Below are 27,520 nucleotides of genomic sequence, written 5' to 3'. Positions count from 1 at the left end.
GCTGTCATTATCAAACCTGACATTCATGTTCTCCGGGCTGCGGACTTACAGTGTTAAGGAAGCAGTTTGGCTTAGGAACAGTTACATTTTTTGCAACTTCCCTGGTCAGGTACCAGGAAACTTCCATTTATCAAACCCGCGGCTGCTGTAACGTGGCGATGTAGCAACTAACGAAAAAAACATCCCTCTCTTCTGGGAGCAAGTGCGTCTCCCGTCTTTAAAACTGTCCTTCCCGAAGAAGGAAGGGCTGCGGTCTGAGGCGTGGGGCGGTCCATCGGCGCGGGCACGGCTGCCCTGGGTGCGGGCTCCAGCCCCGCCGCTCCCAGCGGAGCCTCCCGGGGCGGGCCGGGTCCCTCCTCGGCGGCGCCGGGCGCGGACCCGGGAGCGGCTCCATCCCCGCCGGAACAGGAAGGCGGCCGGGGCGCAGCGAGGGCCGGGGAGGAGCCGCGGCCGCCCGCCCGCAGCATCCCCAGGGAAGGCTCCTGCAGGCGGGGGGGCCGCCCGAGCAGCCGGAGCAGCGGTACGGGGGTGTCCCGGAGCGGGGCGGGCTCTGCCCGCGGCGGGGAGGGCGCAGGGAGCGGGGCAGGGCCGGGGGAGCGGGGCAGGGCCGGGCAGGGACACCCGCAGGGGTTGCGGGTCCCGGCGCTGCCCGGGTGTTCCCGGCGGGACGGGACGGGACGGGACGGGATGGCGGCTCCTCCCGCCGCATCCCTGCGGGGCCGCCCCTTTCCCGCCCGGCGGCCCCGCTTGTCCTGTGAGCTTGGGCTGCTCCGGGAAACCGCTCTTTGATTTTTTATTCCCCAGCCCGAAGCGCCTGCCCTTGACCTGGATCGGGGCTGTGTTAAGGAGTCAGAGGAGCCTTCTCCAGGCTCAGCAGGTAAAGCCGGGCCCAGGGAATTTCAGAGGGGGAAAAGTGGAGGTAAGAACCCCCTCAGAAGAATGGAATTCTTAATGCTGGAAGATTACAAATCTCAGTCTGTGCGTTAGGGCAGGACCAGCTTTGCTGCCGATCCTTTCCCGGGGGGCGCGGCATCAACCCCCGGACTGACGAGGTCGGAGGCTGAAGTGATGAGACACAGACGGGGAATCCAGAGGGAAGGCTGGAAAGAGCCGAGGCAGGGCCAGCGAGTGTCAGGGACACACGTGGCCAGAGAAACAACTTCCCTAAACTGAAAATCCTCTCCCAGCACGCCTCACAGAAAGCAGATGTCGTGGTGGAGGTGAAGTGTTCTGTTTTTGCTGACAGGATGCCAGGGCCTGTAAAGTGTTCAGTGGTTTCCTGCCTAGTAAAAAACATGGAGAGGTTTGAACAACAAAACTGATGGAGCACAAAGGCAGACAGACACATGTAGTACCTTGGGATATTGCGTAAGGGAAACTGCAACCACGTAGCCAGAACTGGAGCAGAATGAAAGGTCAGTGCAAGCATCGAGGGGTTCAAGCTGCACACTAGCCAAAATGTTCATGAGGGTATGGTGTGAAGGATGTTACCCTCTTCAAATAACCCTGGAATAAAGTTCAGCTTAGTCATACAATTCAGTGGATGAATAAACAAATTGTGAGGATCAACGATAGAATCTCCCATAATGAACCCATCCCTCATCTGCTGGCTGGGCCAGAGAGTATTTGTTCAAAGGAATGCTTATTTTGGCTCCAGATGCTCTTGGGCAAGCAATTAATGCTGAATATTTGTAGCCACGATGTTTTACCCTTTTAAATAAAAGGATCTTGAACGTAAATCTGCCAGTGATCAGACCAGTTTGGTTAAGAGCATTACGCCAGGAGTTTGCTAAGTGGATTGCAGGTGGCCCTGTGCCATGGTTGTTTACCTCATGGCATTTGAACTTTAATAATGGTTCAGGGCTAATAAACTGAATCCACAGGTAGAGAAAACGTCACAATAATATTTACTGTGGAGCATGACAAAGTGTTATGACCTTCAGTTAGTGTAATATGGTGTTCTGTGCACAAGTATATGTCATGTGGCGTGTCTGGTCTGGAATAGAATTTATGTTAAGAATTGCTCATTGTTTTCACTCCTGACTCATCAAGGTTAATGAATATTTTTGTATTAATTGGCTTTGGATTAAATTCTGTCTCCTTTTTATTCTTTTAGTGCAACAAACACTGAGGGATTTTTGCAGTAGAAAGGACTGCAAATTTCTTTGTTTTATGACTGAGATATCCTGTATTGTTTCATGAGTCTGGAGTTTATGAAGTCCATGGTTTCTGCATTACTCCTGGATTATGATGTGTGTTGAAATGTTGAAACCCTGTGTTCTTTCAGGATAGAGACCGGCTTCTTTTTGTTAAATACTCAGTGATATATGGCCTGCATCCTTCTTTAGGACAGTTTTGGAGTATTATCAAAGAGAGTTGATAATTCTGATATTTCTGTCAAAACAAAAATGCTGCCTTAATTGTTTGATGCCCCAACTCATACAGCCTATCAGTGGCTGTCACCTACAGAAAGAAAGACAAAATCAAGTTTCCAAAGTTTCTTGTGTTGTTTCTTGAGTTGCTGTTGCTCTCTGGGATTTATCTTGAAGACAGCATTTGTGCAACAGTTAGGATGTCTGCCTTTTCTTTTCTAAATTTGTTATTGTTTTGGTCATTTCTCATATACACTGGAGGCATAAATAAACTATTGTTTACTTGAAGGTGAATATTTGGAATAGAGTGCCCTTTCTTACCTATTTTACTGTAATACTGAGTTGGAAACATTTGGGAACATTGTATTAATGTTGCTCACTTCAAATGCTCCTTAGTTCCGTGTTTTATTTGAGATTCTCCTATAGCAGAGTTTGTTATTTTATTGCACTTGTAGCCTGTTCTCGATGCAGACTTGGTGCTGAGCTGATAATGAACACTAGAAAGTTGAGGTTCTTGTTCCCTTGAAAACCAGACAGCTTAATATAGCCAGAGCTAATATTGACTTTTGTGAAGTCTGTAGAAAGCAAGAATGAATCAGCAAGATACTCTGCTGAAAGGCCTGCAGAATTCCTGTTGACTGGATATAAATGTAACTTTTTTCAGAAGCAGAGCACCTGGGAACATGGCCCTGCCAGAGAGAGGAGCCAGCAGCAGCTCCAGGGATGACAAGCAGGAACAGAACAGCAATCGTGTTATTACAATTGTCTTCCTGGCACTGTTCATCGACTTGTTGGGATTTGCTCTCATCTTGCCACTGTTTCCTTCCATCCTGGATTATTACAGCCAGGCTGAGGTAAGGAGCAGAGAAAGTCAGCCCGCAGAAAATGTTAGGATATTTAGGGAGGAGTGGCAGAAAAATCACTTGCCTCGGGGCAAACCAATTAGCTGTAGGCAGATTAATGATTACCCAGCACATTTAAGTGGTTCATGGGCTGAATTTGTTTGTGAACCTGCACGAGACTCTTCGCTCTTGCTTTTTCATTAAAATGAGGGATTTGTTTTGAGGAAAATCCAGGTATTTCTCAGGGACTAGTCCTTGTAAATACCAGTGCTTTTGTGTCTTACACTGATGTCAGTGGTGAGACAGTTCCTAATGGATATGCATCCTGGAGTTTATCTAACAACCACAGAGATTGATCCCACCTGATACTACCCCTAGTGTTGTGTTCCATCCCAGCTCCATCCTTAGCAGGGAGCTGGTTGCTGTTCTGGGAACAGGGAGCAGAAAGTCCTGTTGGTTCCCAGCTGTGCTCATTAACCCAGGTGTTGCTGCTCAAGGTGAAGGTGTTGTCATGAGACAATTGTTTTTGCAGCCCACACCTCCGACTCTCATTCCCTTCCTAACCCCACTCCAGCTGTAGCCTTTGTCCTTCTTACAGCCCTATCTCTGACCCTCACCAGTGGGCTCTGATCTCCAGGGTCTTCACCCACTTCCAGTGTATTTCCTATAGCCAAGATCTTCACCTTCTTTCCTGGGCCCCCTTCTTCTTTTCAAGTCATCCTCCTCTTCTCAGGAACCATTCTTTTTTTGCATCGCCTTTTCTTTCTGGACCTACAGTCCCCTGGTCCTCCCAGGCTGAATAATCTATTTGCAGTGGGGTAGAGTGTGTCTCATGTTGCTTTATTAATTGAAAGATTCAAGGTATGCCTGTTCAGTTCAGGATTTAGCAAATAGTGAGCCTGATGGTTTAAAAACATTCAAATTCAGACATTCCTCCACCCAAACACATACACCCAATTATCTGCTGCCTGTTAGCATGCCAAATTTAAGCTATTCATAGCCTATGACAACTGATCAGTGAAGAAATTTTCCCTTGTGGGGAGAAGGAGGGAAGGAATCATCTAACATTGCCTCTAGTTTGCTAAGCTCTTATGCTGTCTTTGAAAATAAACCAGAGAGACTGCCTTCCTGCTTCTGTTTCCCTGTTATCTGTTTTTCAGGATGGATTCTATTTGTCATTGCAACGTGGTGTGGATTGGTTTGCAGGGATGGCTGGGATACCTCCAGAGAGGAAATACAACAGTGTCTTGTTTGGAGGTATGGAAATCAAACAGCCAAAAAACCAGCATTCATTTGAAGTTGTTTGTGGTGTTGATGTGAAGAATGACAAGAAATACAAAAGGCATACTTGCCTGTTATTAGATTTAGATTTAAGTAACACAGAAAGTGTCTCTTAGACCATAAATGATTTTGTTTACACCACACTGGTAGCAGTGAAGAGCTGGGCAGCCCCATCGCTGTCATTTGGAGACACTGAGACAGGCAGCAGGAATGGGCTAACAGGAACCTTATGAAACTCAGTTAGGACAAATTTGAAGTCCTGCCCATGGGAAAGAATATTCCTTGCAATGATACAGCCTGGACACTGCCTGGTGGGGAGCAGCTCTGCTGGAAAGGCCCTGGGGGCCCTGGGGAGCAGCTGAGCATGAGCCAGCCCTGGCAGCAAAGGTGCCAACAACTCCTGGGCTGCCTGAGCAGCAGCAGAGTCAGTGGATTAAGGGAAGTGATCACCACCCCTACTCAGTACTTGTCAGGCCACATCTGGAGCTCTGCATGCAGTTTTGGTCCCCAGTCCAAGGAAAGGTGTCCGTGCACTGAGGGGAGTTCACTGGGGGGCTGTGCAGATGGAGGGTCCTGGGCTGTTCTGCAGCTACTGGAGCCTTCCAGCACCTCTGGGGAGGTCATGGAGAGCCAGGCTCTTCACTGAGGGGCATGGGGGGAGAAGGAGAGGCTAAGGTACAAATAGAAGCAGGGGAGGTTCAGACTGGAGGTAGGAATGTTTTCACAATGAGGATGGTCAGTGGAACAGGCTGCCCAGAGCAGTTTTTAGTCTCCATCTTTAGACATTATTAAACCCTGACTGGGTGAAACCCTGAACAATCTGCTCTGACCTCACAGCTGACCCTAAGAGCAGGTAGTTGGAGTAGGTGACCTCCAGAGGCCCCTTTTAACCTGAATTATCCTATGATCTTGCTCAGTTTGCTCTACAGATTGTTACAGAAATACAGGCCTGCTGTTCCTTACTGTCAGACTGCCAGCTTGGGGTCAGGATACTGCTGTGCTGGGCCTGGTGCAGTCACAAAAATTGCTCTCCCTTCACAACTGATATGCACAAGATTGGAGATCAATCAGTAGGAAATACTGGAAATAGAAACTTGTGAGTTCCAGCCTTGCCTCCCCCTTGGGGGGGTATTTAGAAGCAGCACTGCTTCTAAATCTCATTAGTCCTATTAAAAGCAGCAGAGCTGCTGCCTTGCAGGGCCCAGAAACATTTGCTGTCAGTAGGACACTGGTGTGGATGAGCTCCAGCAGGAGAAGGGAGGGAAACCCAGCAGCATATACGTCATGTTACACAGCAGAGACTCTTTTGGCTTTTTGCCATCCAGACAGTTGTGAGGAAACTGCTTTGAGAGTATGAAGATGTGAGAGTGACTGGGTTAATTTTAGTTAGATCCTCTGGACCCTCTGCTTTTAGTGAGCTGAGGCTTCTAAAAAGTATTAAGAGAACTCTATTTAGAAGCAGGGATGGGACTGTTCACTGATTACCTGGCAGTCACAGCCAGTGAGGGTGCAGACAAGGTGGCTGAATTAACCTGGTATCTGGCACATTTGGCTTCATCTCTTCTGCTGTCTTTGATGGCAGCTTTTCCTAATGAGCCATTTGGTTTGCTAAACCAGCAGAATTTTTGTTCTTTTCTTTTTTTTCTGGATTATTTTTCTGCCAGATTGAGTTGAATTAACTCACTGGAGAGTTGACCAAGGCTGCAGAAGCAGGGGAAGATGGACAAACCATTTTAGTTGTGGTCAGCTCCTGCCTCAGCCTATCTTGTCTGAATGCACCTTAAATGTTGATAGTGGAAAGTTTAATTACACTTGTGATGTTAAGCAGAGGCTGTGGCAGTCTCCCTGCAGCCTGTATTCATTGCCCCCCTCTGCCACAAGGAGCACAGGATTGGAAAGGTACTTGCAAGATCATCTTGTTGTTTCTCCCAGCTCAGGATTATATTCCTCTCTCCTTCATCTTTGCTCAAACTGCAACCTTTTTAGGGCAGAAACCTTCTCTGCCCACACAAGGTCCTGAGAGCCCTTGGTTGCTGTGACCAGTCACCACCCACACGTTTTCTGCCCTGTGATTCAGGAGCTGTGTTTCAGCTGGGACCTGGGCCTTGTCTCCAGGGCTGTCTCTGTCCCCATGTGTTGGATGGACCTGGGACCTACACTGGAGGGTGGGTGAGGGCACTGCCGGTGCCGTGGTCCCCCTCAGCCCCCGGCTCGTCCCCCCAGTGGAACAGCCCGTTTGCTGCATGCTGGCTGTGAAATATTGGGCATGGATGGGTGTTTGCACAGTGCTAGAAACACGAGGGAGAGAACTGCCTGCCACAAACTGCCACTGTGCCAGTCTGTAAGATTTACACGGGGGTTTTTCTGAGCTCTGAGTTATCACAAGCAGCTGTTCTCGACAAGGTGTTCAGTATCAAGAATCTGCCTCCCTCAAAGTTGAAGGGAGCAGAATTTCTGGTCTGTCTCTCCTCTGCCTTTTAAATCTTTGATAGCTGAGTGATCTGAGACACATAACCCAGTTTTTCCTTTAGAGACAAACTGACAGCAAGGCATCTTTTGTCTGCTTGTTGAGAGTGTAGTGCAAATTATTAAGTCTGCAAAGCTAGAAATGGCAAGAGAAAAGAGGAATTAAAGATCACAGAAACCGGAGGCAGATTTCAAAGACTCCTGGAGTCTGTTGGATCACTTCTACCTGTTAGGTGCCTCACCAACAGCAGTGCTTAAGTCCTTCTTTCCATGATAAAAAGGAAAGAAAAACTAATTGTGACAGAATCAGGTTCAAATAATCAAAAAATCTTAAAAGGACTGTGACTATTAAAGACTGTGTTATCTCTACATTAAGAACAGAAAAGGTACGTAGTCAGCTGGGGAAGCATTGGAAAATCATCATTCCTTTATAACCAGTGAGCTCCAAACCCCTTCTCACCAGTGAAGTAGCCAGTAAATCATCCAGTTTATGGCTTGGTCTGTCTGGGTATCTGGTCTGTCTGTATTTGCTGCCTCAGTTAAATAACGATGCAAGGTTGGTGTTTTGAGAGTGGCTTAGTTTCAGAGACAAAGCTGTTCTTTATAGCAGCTGTTTTACATTTAACTTCATGCTTTTAAAAGAGATGGTCCGATAGGTCCAGAACAGGTGAGCTGTCTTTGTATTTAAGATGAAGGCAGTAAGTCTAATGATAATATACTTCTTTTATCTCTTTCTTTTAGGTCTGATTGGCTCAATCTTTTCCATCCTACAGTTCTTCTCCTCTCCCCTCACTGGTGCTGTGTCAGACTGCCTGGGCAGAAGGCCTGTCATCCTGATGACAGTGGTAAGTGTCCCGTGCTGGTTTTAGTCACGGCATCTCAGTACGCAGGGGAAGGCACTAAGACCTTGTGGTTAGCACAGAAATGGAACTGTGTGTGAACTGTGACAGTCACAATCCAGTCCTAGAATTGAATGTCCTGGATCTGTTGGTTGCTGACTGGTTTTTTTCCAAGTCACTTGGCCAGACTTCCACATGCAATGCTTAAGCTGAGCTTCTCAGATCCAGAACTGTACACAGAGGGCACCAAAATACTTACCTGTCTCTGTGGTTTTCCAAAGCCCCTTTCCCCTCTGTATGAGAGTATGACTTCAGATGCTCTCTTTAGAAATGTTAGACTTAATCCCTGTATATTTTAGCTCCCCAGGTGACTAAAGAGTGCTGATCATTTCATGACCTGCTTCACAGAGCCTGGGAATTGTTGGTTAGGATGGGCTCTACAGCAGTGCAAGATGTATTTCTTACGAACATGAACAATCTCCAAGATGTTTTCTCTGTTGCTGGTCAGAGTGTGGGTTTCTAATTGCACAGCAAGTGCATACATAGGTGGTGAACTTGGCTGTGGAGGATATACAAATACCCACATCCTGTAGGCTTGTGGGGAGTTAATTATATAAACATTTGTGCTCATGATTGATTTTGAAATTTAAGGGCTAGAACGTGAATTCTTCTTATTTTGAACTCAGGTGTCTCTTGACGTTGGAAACAAAGGGAGTGGGATGTACAGAAATGTTTTGTGCCCAGGACTGCTTTAACTTGCACTGAACTTTGCTCTTCTGATTTTGTTGGAAATATCAGAATTACATGAAGTTTGTATGGACTTGTTTCTACTTCTTTTACATCACTGTTCAGGACAGAGTGCAGTTCGAGTGTATTCAGCCATTTATGTTGCATGGGTTTTGAAGCAGCCACTGAAAACATATAATCAAAAAAAATTAAATGTTTAGCTGGGAAATGTGCAGAAATTATATATCAGCTTTGCTTTGCTTTATAAAGAACCCTTTCTTGCTTCTGCAGATGGGTTTGATAGCATCATACTCACTCTGGGCTGCCTCTAGGACTTTTGGCGTTTTTCTTCTCTCCAGGATCGTAGGTGGAATAAGCAAAGGGAATGTCAGCCTCTCCACTGCTATAATTGCTGACTTGCACTCTCCAAAAGCACGGAGCAAGGGCATGGTGAGTTACACTTTTGGGGTGTGTGTTTAGGTTTACCAGGTAACTTTTACTGATTTGAAGTCCTCAGTATGTCTTCCTCAGGTGTGTATTCACTGATCAAGTGAAAACATGACTTTTCATACTCCTTTGCTTCTGAAAAGATGCCAGATCATATTGCTGAGAGCTCTTGGACTTTGCTTGCCAATGACCTTCACCTACACGTGAAACACAGATGCCCTGGAGGTGGAAGAACTCTGTTTAAGTGTTAGAGCTGTTGCTCTTGCTTAACTTTAATTCTTGTTAGAATAGCATCGAAATCAAAAGGTCTTATGGTCCAGTTTTGGTAGCTGGAAGTCAGTTACAGGACAATCTGTTTATCTCCCCTTCCCAAACTGTGGAAGCACAGCAGCACAGCACAGGGTGCCCCCTGACTTCCTTGGATGCTGCACTGGCACAGGATCTGAGCTCAGCGGGTAAAGGATGTGACATTTGGCTGACTGAGCAGCAAGTAGTGTGAGCAGCTGCCCTCTCCACTTCCAGAAGGCAGTGGCCCAGATGGAAACACCCTGCAGGCTGAACTTGGCCTGTGAATTACCAGTTATGTCTTTTAAAAACCTTGGGGGCCCAAACTTCTCTTAACAGATTGTTATAAGCCACTACGTGGGACAGCTGCTTCTTGGGAGGGGAAGGCTTTAGATTTCACAGTAATAACTAATGGATTTTCCAAGCAATTTATTATAGTCCTGGTTGAGCCAAAATATTTTTTATTTGAGGAGAGAGATAGCCATACAGCACTAGTAAATAAAATGGGTCAGGGCCTATTTTTAGGGCCTGAGAGTAAGTCACTTAGTACAAAGCATGGCTCACATCCATATGGCTTATATCCTCCTCTTTTCCAAAGCAGAGTAGGCATGTTTATTCTGCTTTCTGGAAAGCAAACAGCATCTGACTGATGCTGCTCCCAAACTGTGATGGGTCATTGCCTGTTCCTGCCACTTCCCTGACTGGTCAGAAAATAAACCCAGTGATTTGGAAAGAATGGTTTTTTCACACCTTGTGCTCTTTGCTGTGCCTCCCTACACCACGGGGCTGATGAGGGTCTGTGTCTGGTTGCATTTCTTTAAGGAAAATGTCAGGAAATCCAAATTGTTTCAGAACTGAGCTACCTGAATGAAAAAAAATGGAAAGAAATGGTGTCTAAAGCTCCATGTCTGTGTTCTCTGTATCCCTGCAGGCCATGATTGGTGTTGCTTTCTCCCTTGGTTTTACCCTGGGCCCCATGATCGGTGCTTACCTCGCCATGGAGACAGAGAAAGGAGAAGTCTTCTATCTCCAGTCAGCACTGTTAGCACTCCTCTTTGCAGTGGCTGATTTAGTGTTCATCTTCTTCCTACTTCCAGAGACACTTCCCAAGGAAAAACGGGTAAATGGACCATCAGTCTCAGGATCTGTGGGTTTTTTTCTTTCGTAAAAATGGGATTTGAGAATTGTTGAAATACTGGAAACAACGGCTTAGCCAGTTACTCAGAAATTTAGCCCATTCCTGGGATTGGGGTTATTATTCAGGCTGGTGTCAAAGTGGTTGCATGGTCATAGAATCACAGAATATTTGGGGTTGGAAGGGTCCTTAAAGATCACTAGTTCCAACCCCCTGGCATGGGCAGGATCACCTTCTACTAGACCAGGTTGATCAAAGCTTCATCCAGCCTGGCCTTGGGATGTTCCCATCTCCTTCCCAGTGTAATATGAGACATACAGTTAACATGGCTGCTTAACTGCTACTTTTGATGTGTCGGGTTTAAATGTCTCAAAACCTAATGCGAGCACGGGAGGGAGACAGTGAAATTTAAACTATGATCACAAGGACTCCCTGGGGAGGAATTCCAGCTCATCATAAAAGTAAATGCCTCAGAGGCTGGAGCTGCTTTCGTTTGGCCAGTATATGTTAGAAAGTTTCTTAACTGTTATCTTGTCTTTGTTTGAATGACCCTGAGATGAGCTCAGCTGATTAGAGCATGGTGCTGATCACACACCAGGTTGTGGGTTTGATGCCCATGTGGGCCATTCACTTAAGAGCTGGACACGATCATCCTCGTGGGTCCCGTCCAAGTCAGAAGATTTTGTGATTTTTGAATATTTTGAACACTAAAGTAGCAAACTACTTATTTCTGAGCTGTGCTCTCTTCTACAGATAGAAAATACCTACATGTGCTAAAAATCAGTGATTATTTGGATTTTTTGGGGCCAAAACTCTCATCATCCCTGGTTTCTAAGCAGCACTCCGCTGTTGGAGCGTGCTTGGTGGCCAAATCCATTTGACACTGAGAACTGTTCAGGAAATTTTGCCTGCAATGTCCTACCAGGGCACAACTTTAAACCTTCCCTGAGTGTTTCCCAGCAGGTTGTGTCCAGTGTGAAGTCAGCTGCTCACATTGTGTTCCCAAGCACTACAGCTATTTTATTCCATGTGTCATCTGTTCCTCTTTCCTATTTGGCTGTTTCTAAACGTTCTGGATAAAATCCTGTTCTTAGTTAGAGCTGCACACTCTGGGGTGGGGGCAACACGTTGACGTAGGGAAGTGCTGCAGAGCGAATCTTTATTCTATAAACAATCCCCCTTTGCTGTAGAGTGATTAAATGGCTCCAGTGCCTTTTAGGACTTTGTGATGACTTCATGTGTCCCTCCACCTTTCATGTCCTCTGGAGAGTTCTGATAAGCTGGTCTGTGTTAGCCAACACGACTGGATTTTGGTAAGAAAAGAAGGGCTCTGTTGCTGCTCCCAGGGCTCTGTCCCTGTGCAGCAGTGGGGGTTGCATGAGGTGCTGCCCAGGGTCAGGTCCCAGTCACACAAAGCACATATGGGGTGTTTGGTTGCTGACAAAGGAGCTGTTTGTCTGGCTCTGGGGCCTCTTGTGATTGGTCTCAGGGTTGGTGCTCGTGTGCCATCTCTTCTCAGCTTGCAGTGGCCCCATGTGTTCCAGCATGTTTGGAATGTCACTTATTAGGCTGCTTTGCTCTCTTCTTTGGTAATTCCTCTCCCTTTCTGAGTGGGAGGGGAGCAGTTTCCTTGGCCTGTGGATGGCAGAGGAAAGGCAGGTGTGTTGGCTGCCTTTCTGGAACTTGGCTGGGCTGAGCTGGAGCAGGTGCTCCCACAGCACAGGAGCAGGATATGTTTGAAGGACAAAGCTGTAAAAAGAGGGGAAATGATAACTGGTAGGAGGATGTGCCATGGGATCAGACATCTGTTTCCTTGAGATTTGCTGTGCTCTCACTATACCCTTGTTTCTCTGTCAGTCCACTTTTCACAGGAGAGAAGTATTTCACATGGATTCCTGTTGGAATTAACTTGTAGAAAGGGAAAGGTGGAGGGGCAGAGGGGGAACAAGGATGAGTTTTCATTCAAAGACATCAGAATTTTCACTATCCTCCTTCCTCTCTTCCTCAATTGTTCCATGAGTTGACTGGGTAAAGAGAGACCAGAGAACTGTGCTTTTTACCTGTCAGACTCTGCCCTTATGTGAGGTAGCCAAAACAGCTCCTGCTGTGGCCTGTTTGGGAGAAGGGAAGAATAGAAAGGTCTCTGGTGGAATCTGTCCTATTTAAGAGCTTTTGAGTTAATTTTTAGCTAAGCTAGTCATGGTCAAGGCTGCTGGTTGGAGGGAGGGTCTTACAACTCTTTTTTTCTGGTGTCCAGCTAAAGGACTGTGTGTAGGGCTATGCAGCATCACTGACAGACTTCTGGAAAGACAGAGCTGTGCTCTCTGCATACTAAACAGTGTCTGGTTTGGAGGGTAAGGCTGCAGCTTGGAAGGCTCAGGCTGCATTCCCGACTTGGACTCTGCCTTCAAGACGTGTTACTGAGTCTCTCTGCATCAGAGGAAAACAGAATAAACAAAGACACTGTGAAAAAAGTCACCATTCAAGGTGACTTCTGGGGTGATCATGAAGTAAAATTGAGCCATTTGGGAGTAATGAATCATAAGCATAGAAATGTTGCAGATTTTGGACCTGTGAACAATCTAAGCTTCATACAGCTGCAGGCATGGACTGAAATTGGCAGTGTTGTACTTTGTTATTTGGGGATGATGAAGCTCTCTAGTCAGTTTTAGGACAGTGTTTTCATTATCAACCAGTGGATGAAGTTACTTCTAGACCGCTGTTTCTATGGCAAAGAGAGGAGAAACTGAAAGAAATGTAGGTGTGCACACACAAACTGCCTATTAAACAAATCTAATACTTACGTATATATTTCACTAAACACTCAAGATTTTAAATGGATGCACCAAACTAAAATCAGCCTTGTAGTACAAGGCAGCTTGGCATCCTGTCTGACATGGATAATAACTCAAAATGGGTACAAACTACAGGGCATTTTTATTACCAGCAAACGTGCTTGCAGAGGGTTGCTGGTGACCAGATTCTCTCTGCTACAGTGCAAACAAGCTCTGTGGTGCCAACAAATGCAGGAACCGAGGATTGCTACAAGCCAGCTTCAGGAAATCCTCTCACAGATTTTTCAAAAGCACGGGCAAACTTCTTGGGCGTGTCTGTTTACTCCCCGCAGTACGTGCAGTGGGAGGGGAAATAAATATCCCTGTACTTTGTGGCTTTACACAAACCCAGCCTGGTATATTGAACTGGCTGCTGTTGTGAGACTAAAGGGAGACTCAAAGTTCCATCAGAACAAGACAGGGCTCATGTTAATACCCTATTGAAGGTTGATTTGTTTACAGCTTTGTTAAATCCAGCCCATGTGAGCCCTCAGGTCATGCACTGAGATTAAGTTCCACTGATAATTGGACCTTTAACCTCTGCCGTCAAAGGGGCGATAGCTCCCTCCTTCCCTCCCTAGCTGGGAAGAGAAGGAAGCTCATCAGATAAAGCCTGTGCAGTGCTTTGAAGGCGTGAAATACCACGTGGGATTCTTCGGGATTCCTGAACCTGTCTTATCTCTTCCTGTGACTGCTGTGCAAAGTGACAGGCTAAAATCTCTTACTTTAAAAAGGATGGTTTCCTTAAGAATTTAGACTTTATTTCTCTTAGTAGTTTCTTTACTTTTCTGTAATTTAGAATGAAAAAAAAAAACAAATAAAAATCTAAATTCTCTACAGAGGGAAGACTAAGCATCTCCTAAGTGCCTGTGGATATGGAACAGGGAGAGTGCCACTAGGTGCATAATTAGGCTGAGATGTACAGAGTACAAGGCCTAGAAACGCTATAAAATAAATTTTCCTCTTTAAAAAGCCACACAGTGTGGCTGGGCAGAATCGAATGTCTCTAAAAATTATATTTTCCTTTTCTTCCCCAGGAGGTGTCACTGGCTGGCTAAAAGAGCAACCAGTACCAAAACAGATTGGTGTTTCACTCGCTGCACATATTGGTCTCTGACCTGTAGCACAGGAACAAATCCTCAGCTTCCTGCGAGCTTGCAGGCAGATGTGCCATTATTTTCCCAGTAAATATTCTTCGGACATGAGGGATTATGCAGAAGGTGAACCAAATAAAGCCACCTTTGAGGCTGTGGAGCACAAGCCTCTTCTGCCTTTTAAGAACCTGGGGAAGAATCTGTTTTCTGTCTTCAGTGAAAGGTGCTGTCAATGCTCCATCTTTCAATGACAGTGCTGGAGCCAGTTCTGGGTCCAGAAAGTCTGGGCTGTTATTGGGAGCCACTCAAATCCCCGTGCCAGGTGCCTTGTTTCATCTCAGATGATTTGTGTAGGTGTAGAAGCACATCTGACGTTACTGCCAGTTCCTTGCAGAGGTTATTAGAGTAGGTCTTTAAATAAACCTCTTTCTGCCTTTGATCAGGTCTCTTCTGTGACATCTGGATTTCAGGCAGCAGTCGACTTGCTCAGCCCTTTGGCTTTATTTCAGTTCTCTGCGGTCACCCGAGGAAAGGAATCCCCTTCCCAGGAGAGTAAGTGCTGGCTGTTTACAGTAACACCGGGTGCCTTTCTGTACGTGAAAACTTTAAGGGAAAACTTGACTCAAAGCGTGTCAGAAGCAGCACTCTGTTAGCTCAGTTAAAACCTACTTTGCTAACTCAGGAACAGGGAACTGAAAGTTCCACTGGACCTTGGTGCTGTTATTCCCAAACAAAGGTTTTGGAGGTTAGCGTGTAGTGGGCAGAACTCACGTTGTGGTGGCGTGTCTTGTGTGGATATTTAAAAAGAGCATCTGAGGTGAGGACTTTTCTCTGTGCTTTTGATAAATGTTGCTCTACTATTGTGGTTATATTCTCGAGCTATGTTTGAAAAAACACCACCATGGTTTTCTCCCCACCTCCTTGGTGTTTGTTTTTTTGTTTGTTTAGATCTTCAGAATCTCAAAATTTTGGGCCTGGTTTATTTCCTGTACCTCTTCCTGTTTTCTGGCTTGGAGTATACACTGAGTTTTCTCACTCACCAGAGATTCCACTTCAGCAGGTAAAGCACACTTGAAGTACAAATGTTGTATATTTTGTCTAGGATGTTTTCCAAAATGTTGATTTAAGGTCTCTTCTTGTATTTTCAAGAGAGGCTTTATGACATTAGTAAAACCACTTAGAAAGCAACCCCTGTGTTCAGTGAAACCTGGGCTTTGAGGGGACAATTTATGAAAATATAGGCACACTGTTTATCATAAAAGGAAATAATCTATAACTTCTAATAACTAGAGGAAATCAATATACAAAATTAAATTAAAGCTCCTGAAATACGTGTAGCCAGGCTAGTTGTTTTGATTATTGTAAAACCTCTTCTTGCTCAGTGGAGTTTTTCAGTGTCAGGGCAAATCTCAAAACTCAAAGAGGCAAAGGATGGAGGGATGGCTGTGTTATTTTATTTGCTCATCAGAGTTCTGCATTGCATGTGGTGTACAGTCATGTCAAACACTAGAGAAGAGAACAGAATCCATTAACAGCAGCTCAGCTAGAAATACTTTTCCTGCCAGGTCATAGGAAGAATTCCAGCCAGGAACGTGAACTTGCAGCTTGATCCCCGTGTGTGCCCTTCCCTTTGAGCAATTCTCAGGGGGATGTCTCATCTTTCCCTGCCTGTGTTTCATTACAGTTTGTGTCTTAACTAGTACATGTGTGCCAAGGAGAGGTTTTCTAGTGCACTGAATTTTCTCCTGCACTGTCCATTGAGGACAGGCCTTAAATGGGATCCACAGCTGAGTGCTGTGGGACAGCAACCTTGTCATGGAGGTGAGAGCTGTCAGTTGAGAATGTCCACTCAGTTTAGTAGGTGAGAGAGGTGACAAGGAAAACTGGGGAAACACTGAAGGGTGGAGGGAGTGATGTCACCACGTTCCTGGTGCAGCACATGATCCCCTCCAGGCAGTGCCCACCTTGTGCCTTGGTGACCTCCATCAAACCCTGCAGGAGCTGCTCCTCGGGAACCAACACTCCTGTGCTTCTGGTACAATTTATGTGGTGACTCTGTGTGGGCCCCCCTAGAAACTAGACTAACCTAAACTGCACCCCAGCAGTGTGACGGGGCTGCAGCATTTGCCAGCACTTGTCCCATCTATCCAACAAGACTTGGAGGCCTCTCCGTGCTGTCTGCCTGCCTTGGAAACCGATGTCAGCACAGCAAGAGCCTGCACCGCTTGTCAGAGCACCAGAAAGCATTTTCTCTTTCCCTGGTTTGGGGAAGGGTCCTCAGGGGCCCTGTGGATCCCAGGGTGGAATGCTCCGTGCGTGACTCCACAATGTGTGTTTTTGCCTCCCTTCCAGCATGCAGCAGGGCAAGATGTTTTTCTTTATTGGAATAACAATGGCTGCAATCCAGGGAGGCTACGCTCGCCGAATCAAGCCAGGAAATGAAATCAGAGCTGTAAAAAGGGTAAAAAAAATAATATTTCTATTTCTTTCCCCCCACAAACCCGATTTGTAAAGTCTGAGGTGCAGTGGAGGGTAGTTGGAGGCTATAACTGTATTTGTCAAATCAAATTTCTGTCTCATCTATCCAGCTAAATGACTTCTGAAGACCGTGGGCACTTACCAGTCTAAACTTTGGAGCATTAGCTCATTTCTTACCATATCAGCAACAATATTATTGAAACTTTGTGTCCCTCATATTTAATTGCATGAGGGAACGAGAACAGATTGTCCATCTGTGCAAGCTACCTAAAATGTTGTGAAGATTAGGCTTTGTTTCAGTGACTTCTCTTGCAGTGCAGACATTGAAACTACTAAAGGTGCTTCAGAGCTGGTCTCTGACTCTCTTTCTGGGAAATGATTTTCAGTCTGGCCATCTTTGTGCTTGATGGGCTTTCCTTGGAGTGTATTTCACTGGTGGGCAGAGAGAAATAGATTCTTCTTCCAATATTTGATTTGTGATCATCAGTATTACACGTAACAATAGCATGTGCCAGTGTTCAGACTGAAGTTTCACTGACAAAAGTGTACTTTGCTTTGTTTTGCTTGGCTCTTTCTTCCTAGAGATGCTGCAGCTGCTGTACTGGGATGACAGGGAACAGTTTCCTGCAGCTTCTACAGCTGTGGGAACAGTAGAGATGTCTTGTCCTTTACATTTGTGTGTGGAGCTCAACAAAGCAGGTTTCAGGTGTTTCTGAACTGCTGCTGACTACTTGGCAAGAGGTTTGCTTAGGCTGTGAAAGCCTCCATCAGTGTATAATACATTGATGCCTGTGATGTCAGTGGTGGCAGGGTAAAAAACGATTTCCAAACTGCACTGCATTCCAGTGAATCAACTCAGCTTTTCTGAAAGTTATTTCTGCTAGCGAAACAATCTCCACCCTGCTCCCTGGCAGGAGAAAGTTAATGGCACGGTGCTTGTGTCACATAGGAAGCATTTCCCTGTGATGAACACTCCGTGTTCCTGCTGCTTTATCCTCCCCATCAGCTTTCTCCACGTGCTGGGCCAGCCTGCTGCATTTGCTGGCTCTGCCCTGCAGTTTGTGCACACTGAGTTTTGACCCACTGATTTTATACTCCTTCCTCTTCCCTGCCCTGAGAAGTGTCATTATCTCAGAATGGTTGGTTGGTTGGGCTGGGGGCTTCTCAAGAACACCCCGTGCCCTGTGCAGAGACCTGCTGGCCCTGGGTCCTTCTTGCCATGGATGTCAGTGGGTTTTGTGGGAGTTTCCACTTCTGCTGAATTACTCTGGCAATCTGTGAATCTGCAGCATGTGGCCAAGGTGGCCTCTCAGCACAGTGGTTACAGTAGCTCATTTATAACTGAATCTTTGAAATGAGGCACTCAGTGGCAGTGAATACCCTCCTTTATCAAACACACAGCAGATCTGGTCTGCCTTTTCTGCAGGAGCTCTGTAAGCCAGGGAGACATCACAGGGGAACTGAAGTCCAGCTCTTGGAGGAGATGAAGAATGGTTTTTGGGTGGGGTGGGCGGGTGGCTGTTGAATTTCAGCTGCCATTTGCACCCCACCATTTTTCTTCATGACTACAGAAATACAGAATCTGAAAGCTAAAGATAGAATCAGCCAATACTGCTGAGAAATAGCAGATGAGTTGTAGCCCTGCTGCACACAAGCTTTTTGTTCTCTTGTGCCAGCTCAGGAGATGGAGAGTTAAAGGTAGATTTCTGTCCGGGTCAACACAGAACAAGAGGAAAAAATTCTGTGATAGAGAGAACTTGCATGTGGTCTGCAGTCATGTGATGGTGAGAGGGAACAGAAAAGTGTCTTGTGCTGGTGTGTGGCCATCCAGGTGACTTTAAAATCCCTACTTGGGAAGAAAGGGCTTTCTGCTTCTAACTTCCGTGCTGTCCCATCAGCGGAAGGGAACTGGCAGGACCCCTAGAGTCAGGCTTTAACAAGCAGGGCTGAGATGTAACCGTGTGACTCATTCATTTTGCAGGCTATTATGTTGCTGATTCCAGCTTTCTTGTTAATTGGATGGGCTGCAAATGTGACCATGCTGAGTGTTGGACTGTTGCTGTACTCCTTCGGTGAGCTGATCAAAAGGCACTGCCAGCTAAGCACAAAGCATTTTCCTTCCCGTATTTATTCACCCTGTTAAAAAAGATGCACTTACTTAATTTCAAACTATAAGTGGCAGAAAGCTGCTGTTTCTGTTTATGAAATATGGAAGAAACAGTGCCTGGTTTTTTTCTGGTGCTGTTTGTATCACAGGAAGTTGTCATGGTAATATTTGGAAGCATCCCTGGTGCTCCTGTTGTCTTGTCTCACTGGAGAGCTCTTGAGGGTGGTGTTTCCTCCCCTTTTTATCAGACCTAGACACAAAATAATCACTGAATAGCTCAGCTCAGGAAAAGAAGGGAGACATCACATCTTTATCTCTCCATAGTGGCTCCGTTATTTCTTAGGCCACAGGCTGGAGCCCTGCACAGTTGCATCCATCGACTGCAGTCCCTGTCTGAAAAGAGATTTCAGGTGTTGCCAGTGCTGCTAACTGTGTTAAGGAGCTTCAAATATGACCAGTTACAAAAGTAGAAGACTTCTCTTTTGCATGGTACAGCTTGATTTAAGAGCAAACTGTAAACCACAAACTGCATCTATGGAGTAGTTCGTTTTTCTATGGCCAGCTGTGTGCTTGACAGGTGAGGAGTGAGAGGAGGTGTTCATTTTGTCTGACCATGTTTGAGTCTTCTCCAGGTCCCTTACTTTGACAGAAAACTCCATCTCTTCCCAGTTAAGCCAGCTAGAAATGCTTCTGTGGGGAGCCTCTTCCTCCTCTCTTCCTCCCTCTGCCCCAGCAGTTGGGGCAGTTAAGGCAATGTGTCCATTGTTCCTGCTCTCCAGCTGTCCTTCCCTTCCCAGAAACGATTCTGCTTTGTAGGCTTAAGGCGCTTCCCTCTTGGCAGAAAAGGCTCCTATTTCAGTAAGAGGGCAGCGATTGCCGAACAGCTCTTGGATTTTGTGTCCAAAAATTTTGTAACCTTTTCTTCTTGGACATGACTGTCTTATTTCCCAAGACAGAACGTGGCTGCCTCTCTCATCCCTGAGTACAGTAAAGCCACAGGCACGGGGACAGTGTCACTCTGGGCACAGCCCCTTCATTGTCTGTTTGGAACATGAGCCATTCCCTGCTCCACCTGATAAGACCAGAGAGCTTTGGAAAACTACCAGTTGGCTGATCTGACCTGTCCATCCCTGTCCTGTGGGCTCACAGAGTGAGAGTTACTAATGTGAAACATCTGCTCAGAGCACTCCCAGCTCTGGGCCCTTCGTGCAGGTTGGCCTTGAGGGGGTGTTTTCATTATTGCACTGGATTAAACCTGATGACTCAGTGTTGGTCGATTGCCCCAGAGCTCAGCATATTTCTCTGCAGTAGTAACGGGTTTGGGCCACATGTTTTTTTCACTGTTGCTCTTGTAACAACTGTTCTGAGCTCTGCTGTTCATTAACAGTCTCTTTTGTGGGTTTTTCCAGCTGCAGCCATTGTTATCCCGTGTTTGTCAGCAGTGGTGTCAGGCTATGGTGAGTGTCTTTCCTGCTCTGACTGGCCACCCTTGGCCACATCACTGACCTTTGTTTGGACTTGGCTCAAGTACAGAACTGACCTCAACTTTAGTGGAGCATCAACAGGATCGCTCGTGGCTTTGGTCCACCTTAGATCCAAGTGTTGGACCCATGGCTTGGGCTGCTGCTTGGCTTCATAAAAGGCACCTTTCCCCGTGCATTAACAAGGAGAGCGGGAATGCAAGTGTTCCCCCAGCTGCTGCTCCCTGTTGTAGGTGTGTAACCCCAAAGCCATGGCCACCCCTGCAGGGTGAGGCTAAATCCAGTCACATCCCTGCTGCTCCATCCCTGCACAGCCACCCATCCATGGATGTAGTTCCACCAAGCTTGGCTGGGGTGGGCAAACCAGCTGTGTGAGGCTGGTAGTGCTACAGCCTTTTCTTTGAGCATCCTTCACAGAAGGGATGCTCAGTGGGGCTGCTGGGGATATCCTGACAATATCCTGACCCTGGGAAACTCAGAAACATCCTGCAAGGGAGGGTATGGAACCCCCACACAGGCTCGTACTTGTCTCTGCAAACTGCCCACACTCCCGGGCTGTCCCAGCACTAACAGCAATGATCTGCTCAGTGACCATCAGCATCACAGTAATTTTGCACTGTGTAAAGCAGCTTCTTCCAAGGGGCTGGGGAAGCTGCAGCAACCTTATTGCTGGTGGTGATTAGGGAGCAGAAGAGTGGACAAAGACTACAGACAGCAGTGAGCAGGGAACAGCTTGGGTTCTCTGAACGAGACACCAACCATCCCTGCCAGCAGTGAAAATCATTCCTTAGAGGAGACCTTCCAAGGGACCTTCTGAAACCTTCTGGTACTGGTTGCTATGTGACCTTGTAACGCAGCTGTAGCTGTGCTGCCATCCGTGGATGACACAGCTCTGTAGCTCTGGGTCAGCTGGCTGCCAGCACTGCAGTGCCTGCTGAGGTGGAAAACTAAGGCTTTCCTCATTAATGCCACTGATGTTGCTCTTACTTAACTTGCATTCACACTTCCATGTTTCTTGTACACCTGTGCCTCCTCAGAAAATCTTGTGTACAATGTAAAGCTTTTTTTGTTTTCAGGGGTTTTTTAACATGTTTTTTTTTGGTGGGGTGGATAAGCACTCGTGACAAGCCCTGGTGTTTTTTCAACGAAGCAGCCGTGATTGTCTCGGTTGGAGGGCAAATAAGCAGAGAGTGGGCAGTGGGTGTGAAGTGACAGGCGGGGAAGAACATGTGGAAAGTACCTCCAAAAGAAAAGGCTCCCAGACCTACAGCAATGCCCTGCCCACACACTGTCCCTGTCCCAAACAAAACCTCCACACAGCCTAACACTGTCCTCGCACAGGCACTGCCAGCCAGAAGGGACGAGTCATGGGGATCCTGAGGAGCCTGGGAGCCCTGGCCAGAGCCCTGGGACCCATCCTGTCGGCTGCAGGTGAGTGTGGGCTCCTGCCCCCTCCTCCCTTTGGCACCACAGAGCCCGGGGTGGGACGGGGAAGTGCCCAAGGAGCACAGGTACCCCCTGTGTGGGGGTCAGTTCCCCTGAGCCGTGAGGGCAGAGGGACAGAGGAAGGGGAAGCGGCCACACAGCGACTCAGAGCTTGAAGACTGAGGCAAAGCCAGAACCCATTTCCTGACTGCAGCCCTTTACAAAGCAAGTGGTGCTCTGGCTCACCCAACCAAGGGTTCAGTGATTCTGTGTTCTCTCCACATTGTGAGAGCAGCAGCTTTGAAGCACTTACACATCTGCAGGGTCAAGGGCACTAACAAGAAAATCCCCTTTCCTTTGCAGTTTACTGGCTGGCTGGGGCTGAGGTTTGCTTCACTGCCTGTGGAGTTTTGTTCCTTGTCCCCTTTGCTTTACTGGGGTCTATAAAACAGCGGATAAAGGAGGAGTAAGGAGGGAACCACAAAACTCTCACCAGCTTCCAGAGACTCCTACAAGACCTGAGTCTTGGCACCTGACCCTGCTGAGCAAATAGGAATGTTTTGATCTTCTGGAAAGAGATACACAATGACCATTTGCAGCAACAACAGGCAGCAGTTACGCCCTCCCAGCCAGGTGGGCTTTGCAAATAGAAAAAAAAAAAAAAAAAAAAAAAAAAAGAAACAAAAAAAACCCCAACCAAACAGAACAAAACAGACACACACCTCCCCCACAAACAACTGAGTAAGGCATTAAGATCATCAGAGAAGCAGAGACAGGCACAACAGCAACAGGCCTGGAGTTCTCCTCACTCACCAGGTGCCGTTCCCAAGGTCCTGGAGCACACAGGGGGCTCTGCCCCTGAGCGAAGCCTCTGCAGGGGCTCAGCTGGCACAGCAGGAACCCCCAGGCTGCTCTGACGGGCGGTTTCTGTACAGCAGGTACGACATCTCTGCAAACGCTGCATCAACGCCTTCAAACGAGACGGTCAAACAAAAGCAAGAAGCACTACAGGCTTCCTGAGCCCCACTGGTACTTTGGCACAGGAGGGCTGTTTTAATAAACAATTAAATCTGGAGAGATGTTTTATATTTCTAATACTGTGTGATGTTTTTGATGACCAAGCACTGTTCTTTTTGCATTATGAATAAACGGTTACATTGTACAAGCCTTATGGTCAGTTAATTACACTTCTTTACACCCACCTGATCTGAACATCCCCTTTTGGCTGAGCCAAAGTGGGTCCAGAACTTCACCCGAGGTGCCAAAGGCCTCCTTGAGGGAGCCAACCACAGTGCTGACCCCTCCCACCAGGCTCTGCCTCCTGCCCAGTTGGGACACACAGGGCAGGGAGACCTATAGTAGCCAATTTGAGTAATATCTGAGAACACAGATATTACTCAAAAAGAAAATGAACCTAATTAAACAGGTTACAGATGTAGAATAAAACCGTACAAGTTCTGAAAGCAGAGCATGATTTTGTTTTCAAGAGTTTTATTTGTGAGTAGAACTTAATGATACAAGAAAGAAAAACACAGGACTTTATTCTGCCCCAAAGTGTGTAACCATACCATACATGACTACATTTCATATTGTAAATACAAAGAACTAAAAGGACAAACTACAAAATTAGAAATTAAAGAGTCATTGCATATGTGGTCAAGATAAATGGAGGGACTCCAGTAAAGAACTGAAACATACAGCAATTAATCATTTAGTTACAACCCTGCAATAAAACACAGTTTAGCAAAATAAGTGTTGTTTGCTTCCTAGTGTACAAGGACATACAAGGTTAGAGTAGAAGCTGAAAGCCATTCGTGCCATGCAGTCCTGCCTGAGCTCTGCTGTTCCGGGGCTCCTGCCCAGCGCCCGACTGCTCTGTGCCACCCGCCCTCCACCCGTCCCACAACAGGCCCCCTCACATTTCTCACGGTACCAGGGACCACCTCGAAACCTCTCTCCTCACCTGAAGCTTGACAGCTCTAATTCCACCTCCGGCTGTTGCCCCTCCACTGCCCGAAACCAGCCCGAGGCATCGGCACCTCCCAGCCCGACACAGGCCTTGTGCTGCTCACCCAGAGCTGCCTCCGGCCGCTCCACCCGCCCGGCCTTCCGCGCTTTCTGCTGCATGAAAGTAAGGCATTAGTTCTCTGCTATTTCACCAATTGCGACGTTTAGTACTGTCCTAAAAGGTTACATCCATGTTCTGTTGTGCTACAGACACTTACTGTGAGTCAGTGTGTTGCCCTCACCCCCACGGGGTGTTGGGGTTTGCCGCTGTCAAACCCGGAATGCAAAGTCTAGAAACCAGAAATGGCCACTGACCGCCGGCCTTCCTTTGGCCGAGGTGACGGCACACGCTTTCTGGAGGATTCCGCAAGCTTGACCTACCTGATCTTAAACTACTTTTACAATTAGTGATAGACAGAAGCATGGCAATAACTGGGAAACAGTGAACTCAGTGGCGAGAGTGGTTTGCCATGCTACACATTTAACAAACATTTATAGCGAACGGTGAAAATACACCTTTAAGGTTACTTGGGATTTCTGTACTTTACCGCTGGCAACAACAACAAAAAGGTTCAGAGAAAAGCCAGCTTTGGTAAGTGAAAATAATTACTATAAAACAAGGTGAAATACTCAGTGTAATGCATTTACATTTTTATAGTGGGAAGGAACAAACACAAAAGGCCGCACATGGGGTTCATGCACAGCAGGGCTGTGTGTGCACCAAAGGGATTTTTAAGAGGGTAAAGAAAAACGATGCTAAGGCCCAAAATACACCTGCCTGTGCTCCACACCACCAGCTGAAAAACTTCTGAAATACTTTCACTTCAGTTAGTTTTCAACCTTTCCAACAGCCAAATCACCACATGACTCAGGGAGGCAAGAGCGAAAGACAGATTTATCTTAAACTATAATTCACTAGAAAGAAAATAAACAAACCAAGATTGGGCTCTTTGAACGCACAATGTGAGCAGAACACACCACAGTCATTTCAGTCCTAGACAAAGATGATTTCACCAGCCAGTTACAAAATAAAACAAAGTGAAAAACACCTTCATTTTGTTACAACAGTCAGAAGGGAGAGAGAGGAAGCAATGGAGAGTCTCAAAGCTTGGCCAAAACACGGCCTGTACTCACAAGCTTGCAGAAGTTTACGTGTCAGTTCAAGAATACACCCCCCTTGAGAACACCACTGCAAAAGCATCCTCTCTAAAAGTCAAAATTTAAGAAGAAATTTTCTTCTGACTTGGAACAGAATATTGGAAAAGAACACTTCTTGTGGTAAGCAATGGGTGGTTTATTTTTAACTGTGAATTTTATATATTCTTTTGCAAAGCAGTGCAGGCTTTAAATTAAATATAGCGAATCAGTGCCTTCCACATGGAAGTCGTTTACATTTGATTACAAATTAGGGATCAGATCTGTGGCAGCTGCTGAACACACAGGATTAGCACCTTTTTGGACATTAGTTTCTGGTTATAACCTTAAACAATCAAGCCATAACTTGGGGGGCTGGTTGGATTACTTGTGGCATTCATTTACATAGTAAGACAAAACACTCAAGTACAATCTGGTACATTCTAGTGGTTAATGGATTTTAAAATATGACAGTGTTTCTGCAGTGGGTTGGCCTTTAGGAGTCACTCTTCTTTTTGCTCTTCTTCAGGAAGGAAGGAGTGCGAAACTTCTTTTTCTTTTTTGATGGGGACTTCCCTGGAGATTCATCACTACCTGCATCAGCTGCCGTCCCCTCCTCAGCTGTTGGTGTTGCTGGCTCTTCAGCGGGTTGGGACTGGGGTTCCTTATTTTCCACTGCAGGTGGTTCCGTTTGGCTTTTGGGCACATCTTGGTCACATCTCCCTTCCTCCTTTCCTAAGGGAGGGAAGCCGAGTGCTTCCGAAGGCTCATCAGGGGTGAGATCTGGGAGGGTTTGCTTGAAAGTTGCAGCATCACTGTCATCTCTGTAGGTCTGGTCCTGCTGTGTCTCTGGTGGGCGGACAGACAGGGACACAGTCAGTTTGGTAAGTGCCCCTGGAACGGGGAAAGCGAAGCGAGTGGATGGGGAGCGCGCTCTATAAAAAACTAATGTATTTACTTTGCATAAAAGCCTTTGTCACAGGGCTGCTCTCCTCCAGCTTTGGGCATGGAAGAAATAAGATATTCCAAAGTTCCATGTGTTTTTAAGCTCCCAGCACAGAACAGATAAAGCTGAATTCCATCAGCAAGAAAGTAACTGTTCAGATCTCTCTCCTGTTTCACTCGTGACATTTGCAAGCAACACAAGATTTTAGTATTCCTGCAGTAAAGCAGGAATTAAATCCACAGTTTTCATTGGCATTGAATAGAGCCTTATGCAATTCCTTACCTTGATTCTTTTTTCTTTTGGTGGGATAAAACTAACTGCTGGTTTGCAGTGATCTGACACATGCAAATCCAAGAATTTCTATATTTTTGGCTTGCCAATTTATAATTCCAATGCAGGGATTTTCACAATATTCTTCCTATGGGATCTAACCAATGTTGCTTCAAAATACGATTTCCTATGACAAAGGCTTCACCTTTTTTTTGCAAGATATGAGTAAATATTATGGATTCCTCTAAGTAGAATCTGTGTCATTTATCAAATTAGATGAGCTCAGCAGGTTATGCGACATAGCTTGTTTATTTAATGTGTGTGATATCCAACAGCAAAACTTACCCTGAAGAAAGGAACATCAGAAGTCCAGTGGTAACTGTAAGTCCAAAGGGGATCTGAACCACTCCTGCCTCAATTGTAACACTTTCCTCACTCACCGTGGTGCTTTAGGGAGGTTCTGTGTAAAGCTGCTCTTTGTGCATGTACTCAACAAGGAGCACTTTGTGGAGTTCCCAGCAATGTTCCTCACTGCTCCCAGCAGTGTCCCGTGAGCTGTGTCAGATCCATCCCCACTGATGTTATGTAAGGAGGAATTTAGAACAAAATCCAGGCCATGCTCATTATGAGGCACAAATGAAAGGCAACTATTTTTGCCTCTCTCAAAATCTTGTTTGTTTTAATTTGAAAAGACTGAAGGCTTTCACAAGAATTTACAGGAAATGCTTGATACTTTCCCATTTTTCCTATGAAAATGACGGTGTTCTTTTTACCTCTGCCAGATAGGATTAATAATCCTCTGATATATTTTAGAGGGCTCTGTTCTGTGAATACCTGCTAGGAAACAAACATGTTTTGCCTAGAGCACCATGAGCTTCTAATAGGTTAAGTAAACACCACACAGTAGTATCCAGTGCCAAACACTCGGAATGCACAAGTTAGCAGTTTAAAAGTTATAATGCAGGCGGGATTTAAACCAGAGCGAGAAAGAGAAAGCAGTTATGTACAGTACAAGCTGACCCCTGACCCTCTAGTTTAGCCTGTGTATGTATGGGAGACACAAAGTCATAAGAAACATCAGCTACAATTCTTGACTGCCACTACACTGCTTTTGGATTTCATTTAACTTTTCAGGAATTAACTGAAAGCATTGTTGAGCTCTTTTCCCTGGGAACCAGTTGACAGGATGTGTGGGGATGGTTCAAAGCTGCACCAGGGGAGGTTCAGACCGGACTTCAGGAAGCATTTCTTTACTGAGAGGGTGGTTGGACACTGGAACAGACTTCCCAGAGAGGTGGTTGATGCCCCAGGTCTGTCAGTGTTTTAGAGGCATTTGCACAGTGCCCTTAAT

General features: G+C 46.3%; 2 protein-coding genes across 11 annotated transcripts in view; one reads left to right on the top strand and one right to left on the bottom strand.

The window, feature by feature from the left end:
- Positions 1-368: 368 nt before the first annotated feature.
- Positions 369-22,972, top strand: MFSD10 (major facilitator superfamily domain containing 10). Of its 4 annotated transcripts, none has more exons than XM_050338002.1 (14): positions 369-520; positions 805-877; positions 3,037-3,226; positions 4,375-4,471; positions 7,703-7,806; positions 8,818-8,976; positions 10,190-10,378; positions 14,765-14,873; positions 15,270-15,381; positions 16,674-16,782; positions 18,781-18,887; positions 20,316-20,363; positions 21,729-21,818; positions 22,176-22,972. In XM_050338002.1, exons 3-14 carry the CDS (start codon positions 3,056-3,058, stop codon positions 22,195-22,197), a joined length of 1,317 nt encoding a protein of 438 aa, XP_050193959.1. In that variant the 5' UTR covers positions 369-520; positions 805-877; positions 3,037-3,055; the 3' UTR covers positions 22,198-22,972. The 4 variants fall into 4 exon arrangements, with proteins under 4 accessions (XP_050193959.1, XP_050193957.1, XP_050193960.1 ...); XM_050338000.1 differs by having other exon boundaries at positions 370-520; positions 18,781-18,871; XM_050338003.1 differs by lacking the exon at positions 4,375-4,471 and having other exon boundaries at positions 370-520; positions 7,735-7,806; positions 18,781-18,871.
- A 314-nt stretch (positions 22,973-23,286) lies between these two features.
- ADD1 (adducin 1) overlaps positions 23,287-27,520 on the bottom strand; it is a 63,718-nt gene continuing 59,484 nt past the window's right edge. For 5 of the 7 annotated variants that reach the window (XM_050337977.1, XM_050337979.1, XM_050337983.1 and 2 more), the window contains one exon: positions 23,287-25,802. In XM_050337977.1, coding sequence (XP_050193934.1) covers positions 25,450-25,802 — 353 coding nt within the window. In that variant the 3' untranslated portion in view covers positions 23,287-25,449. The remainder of the gene's footprint in view (positions 25,803-27,520) is intronic. The other 2 variants (XM_050337986.1, XM_050337991.1) reach the window with 1 other exon arrangement.

This window comes from Myiozetetes cayanensis, unplaced genomic scaffold, assembly GCF_022539395.1.
Source record: "Myiozetetes cayanensis isolate MyiCay16 unplaced genomic scaffold, myiCay2020 scf7, whole genome shotgun sequence".
Classification (NCBI taxonomy): Eukaryota; Metazoa; Chordata; class Aves; order Passeriformes; family Tyrannidae; genus Myiozetetes; species Myiozetetes cayanensis.
This window is presented reverse-complemented; position numbering and strand designations above follow the sequence as displayed.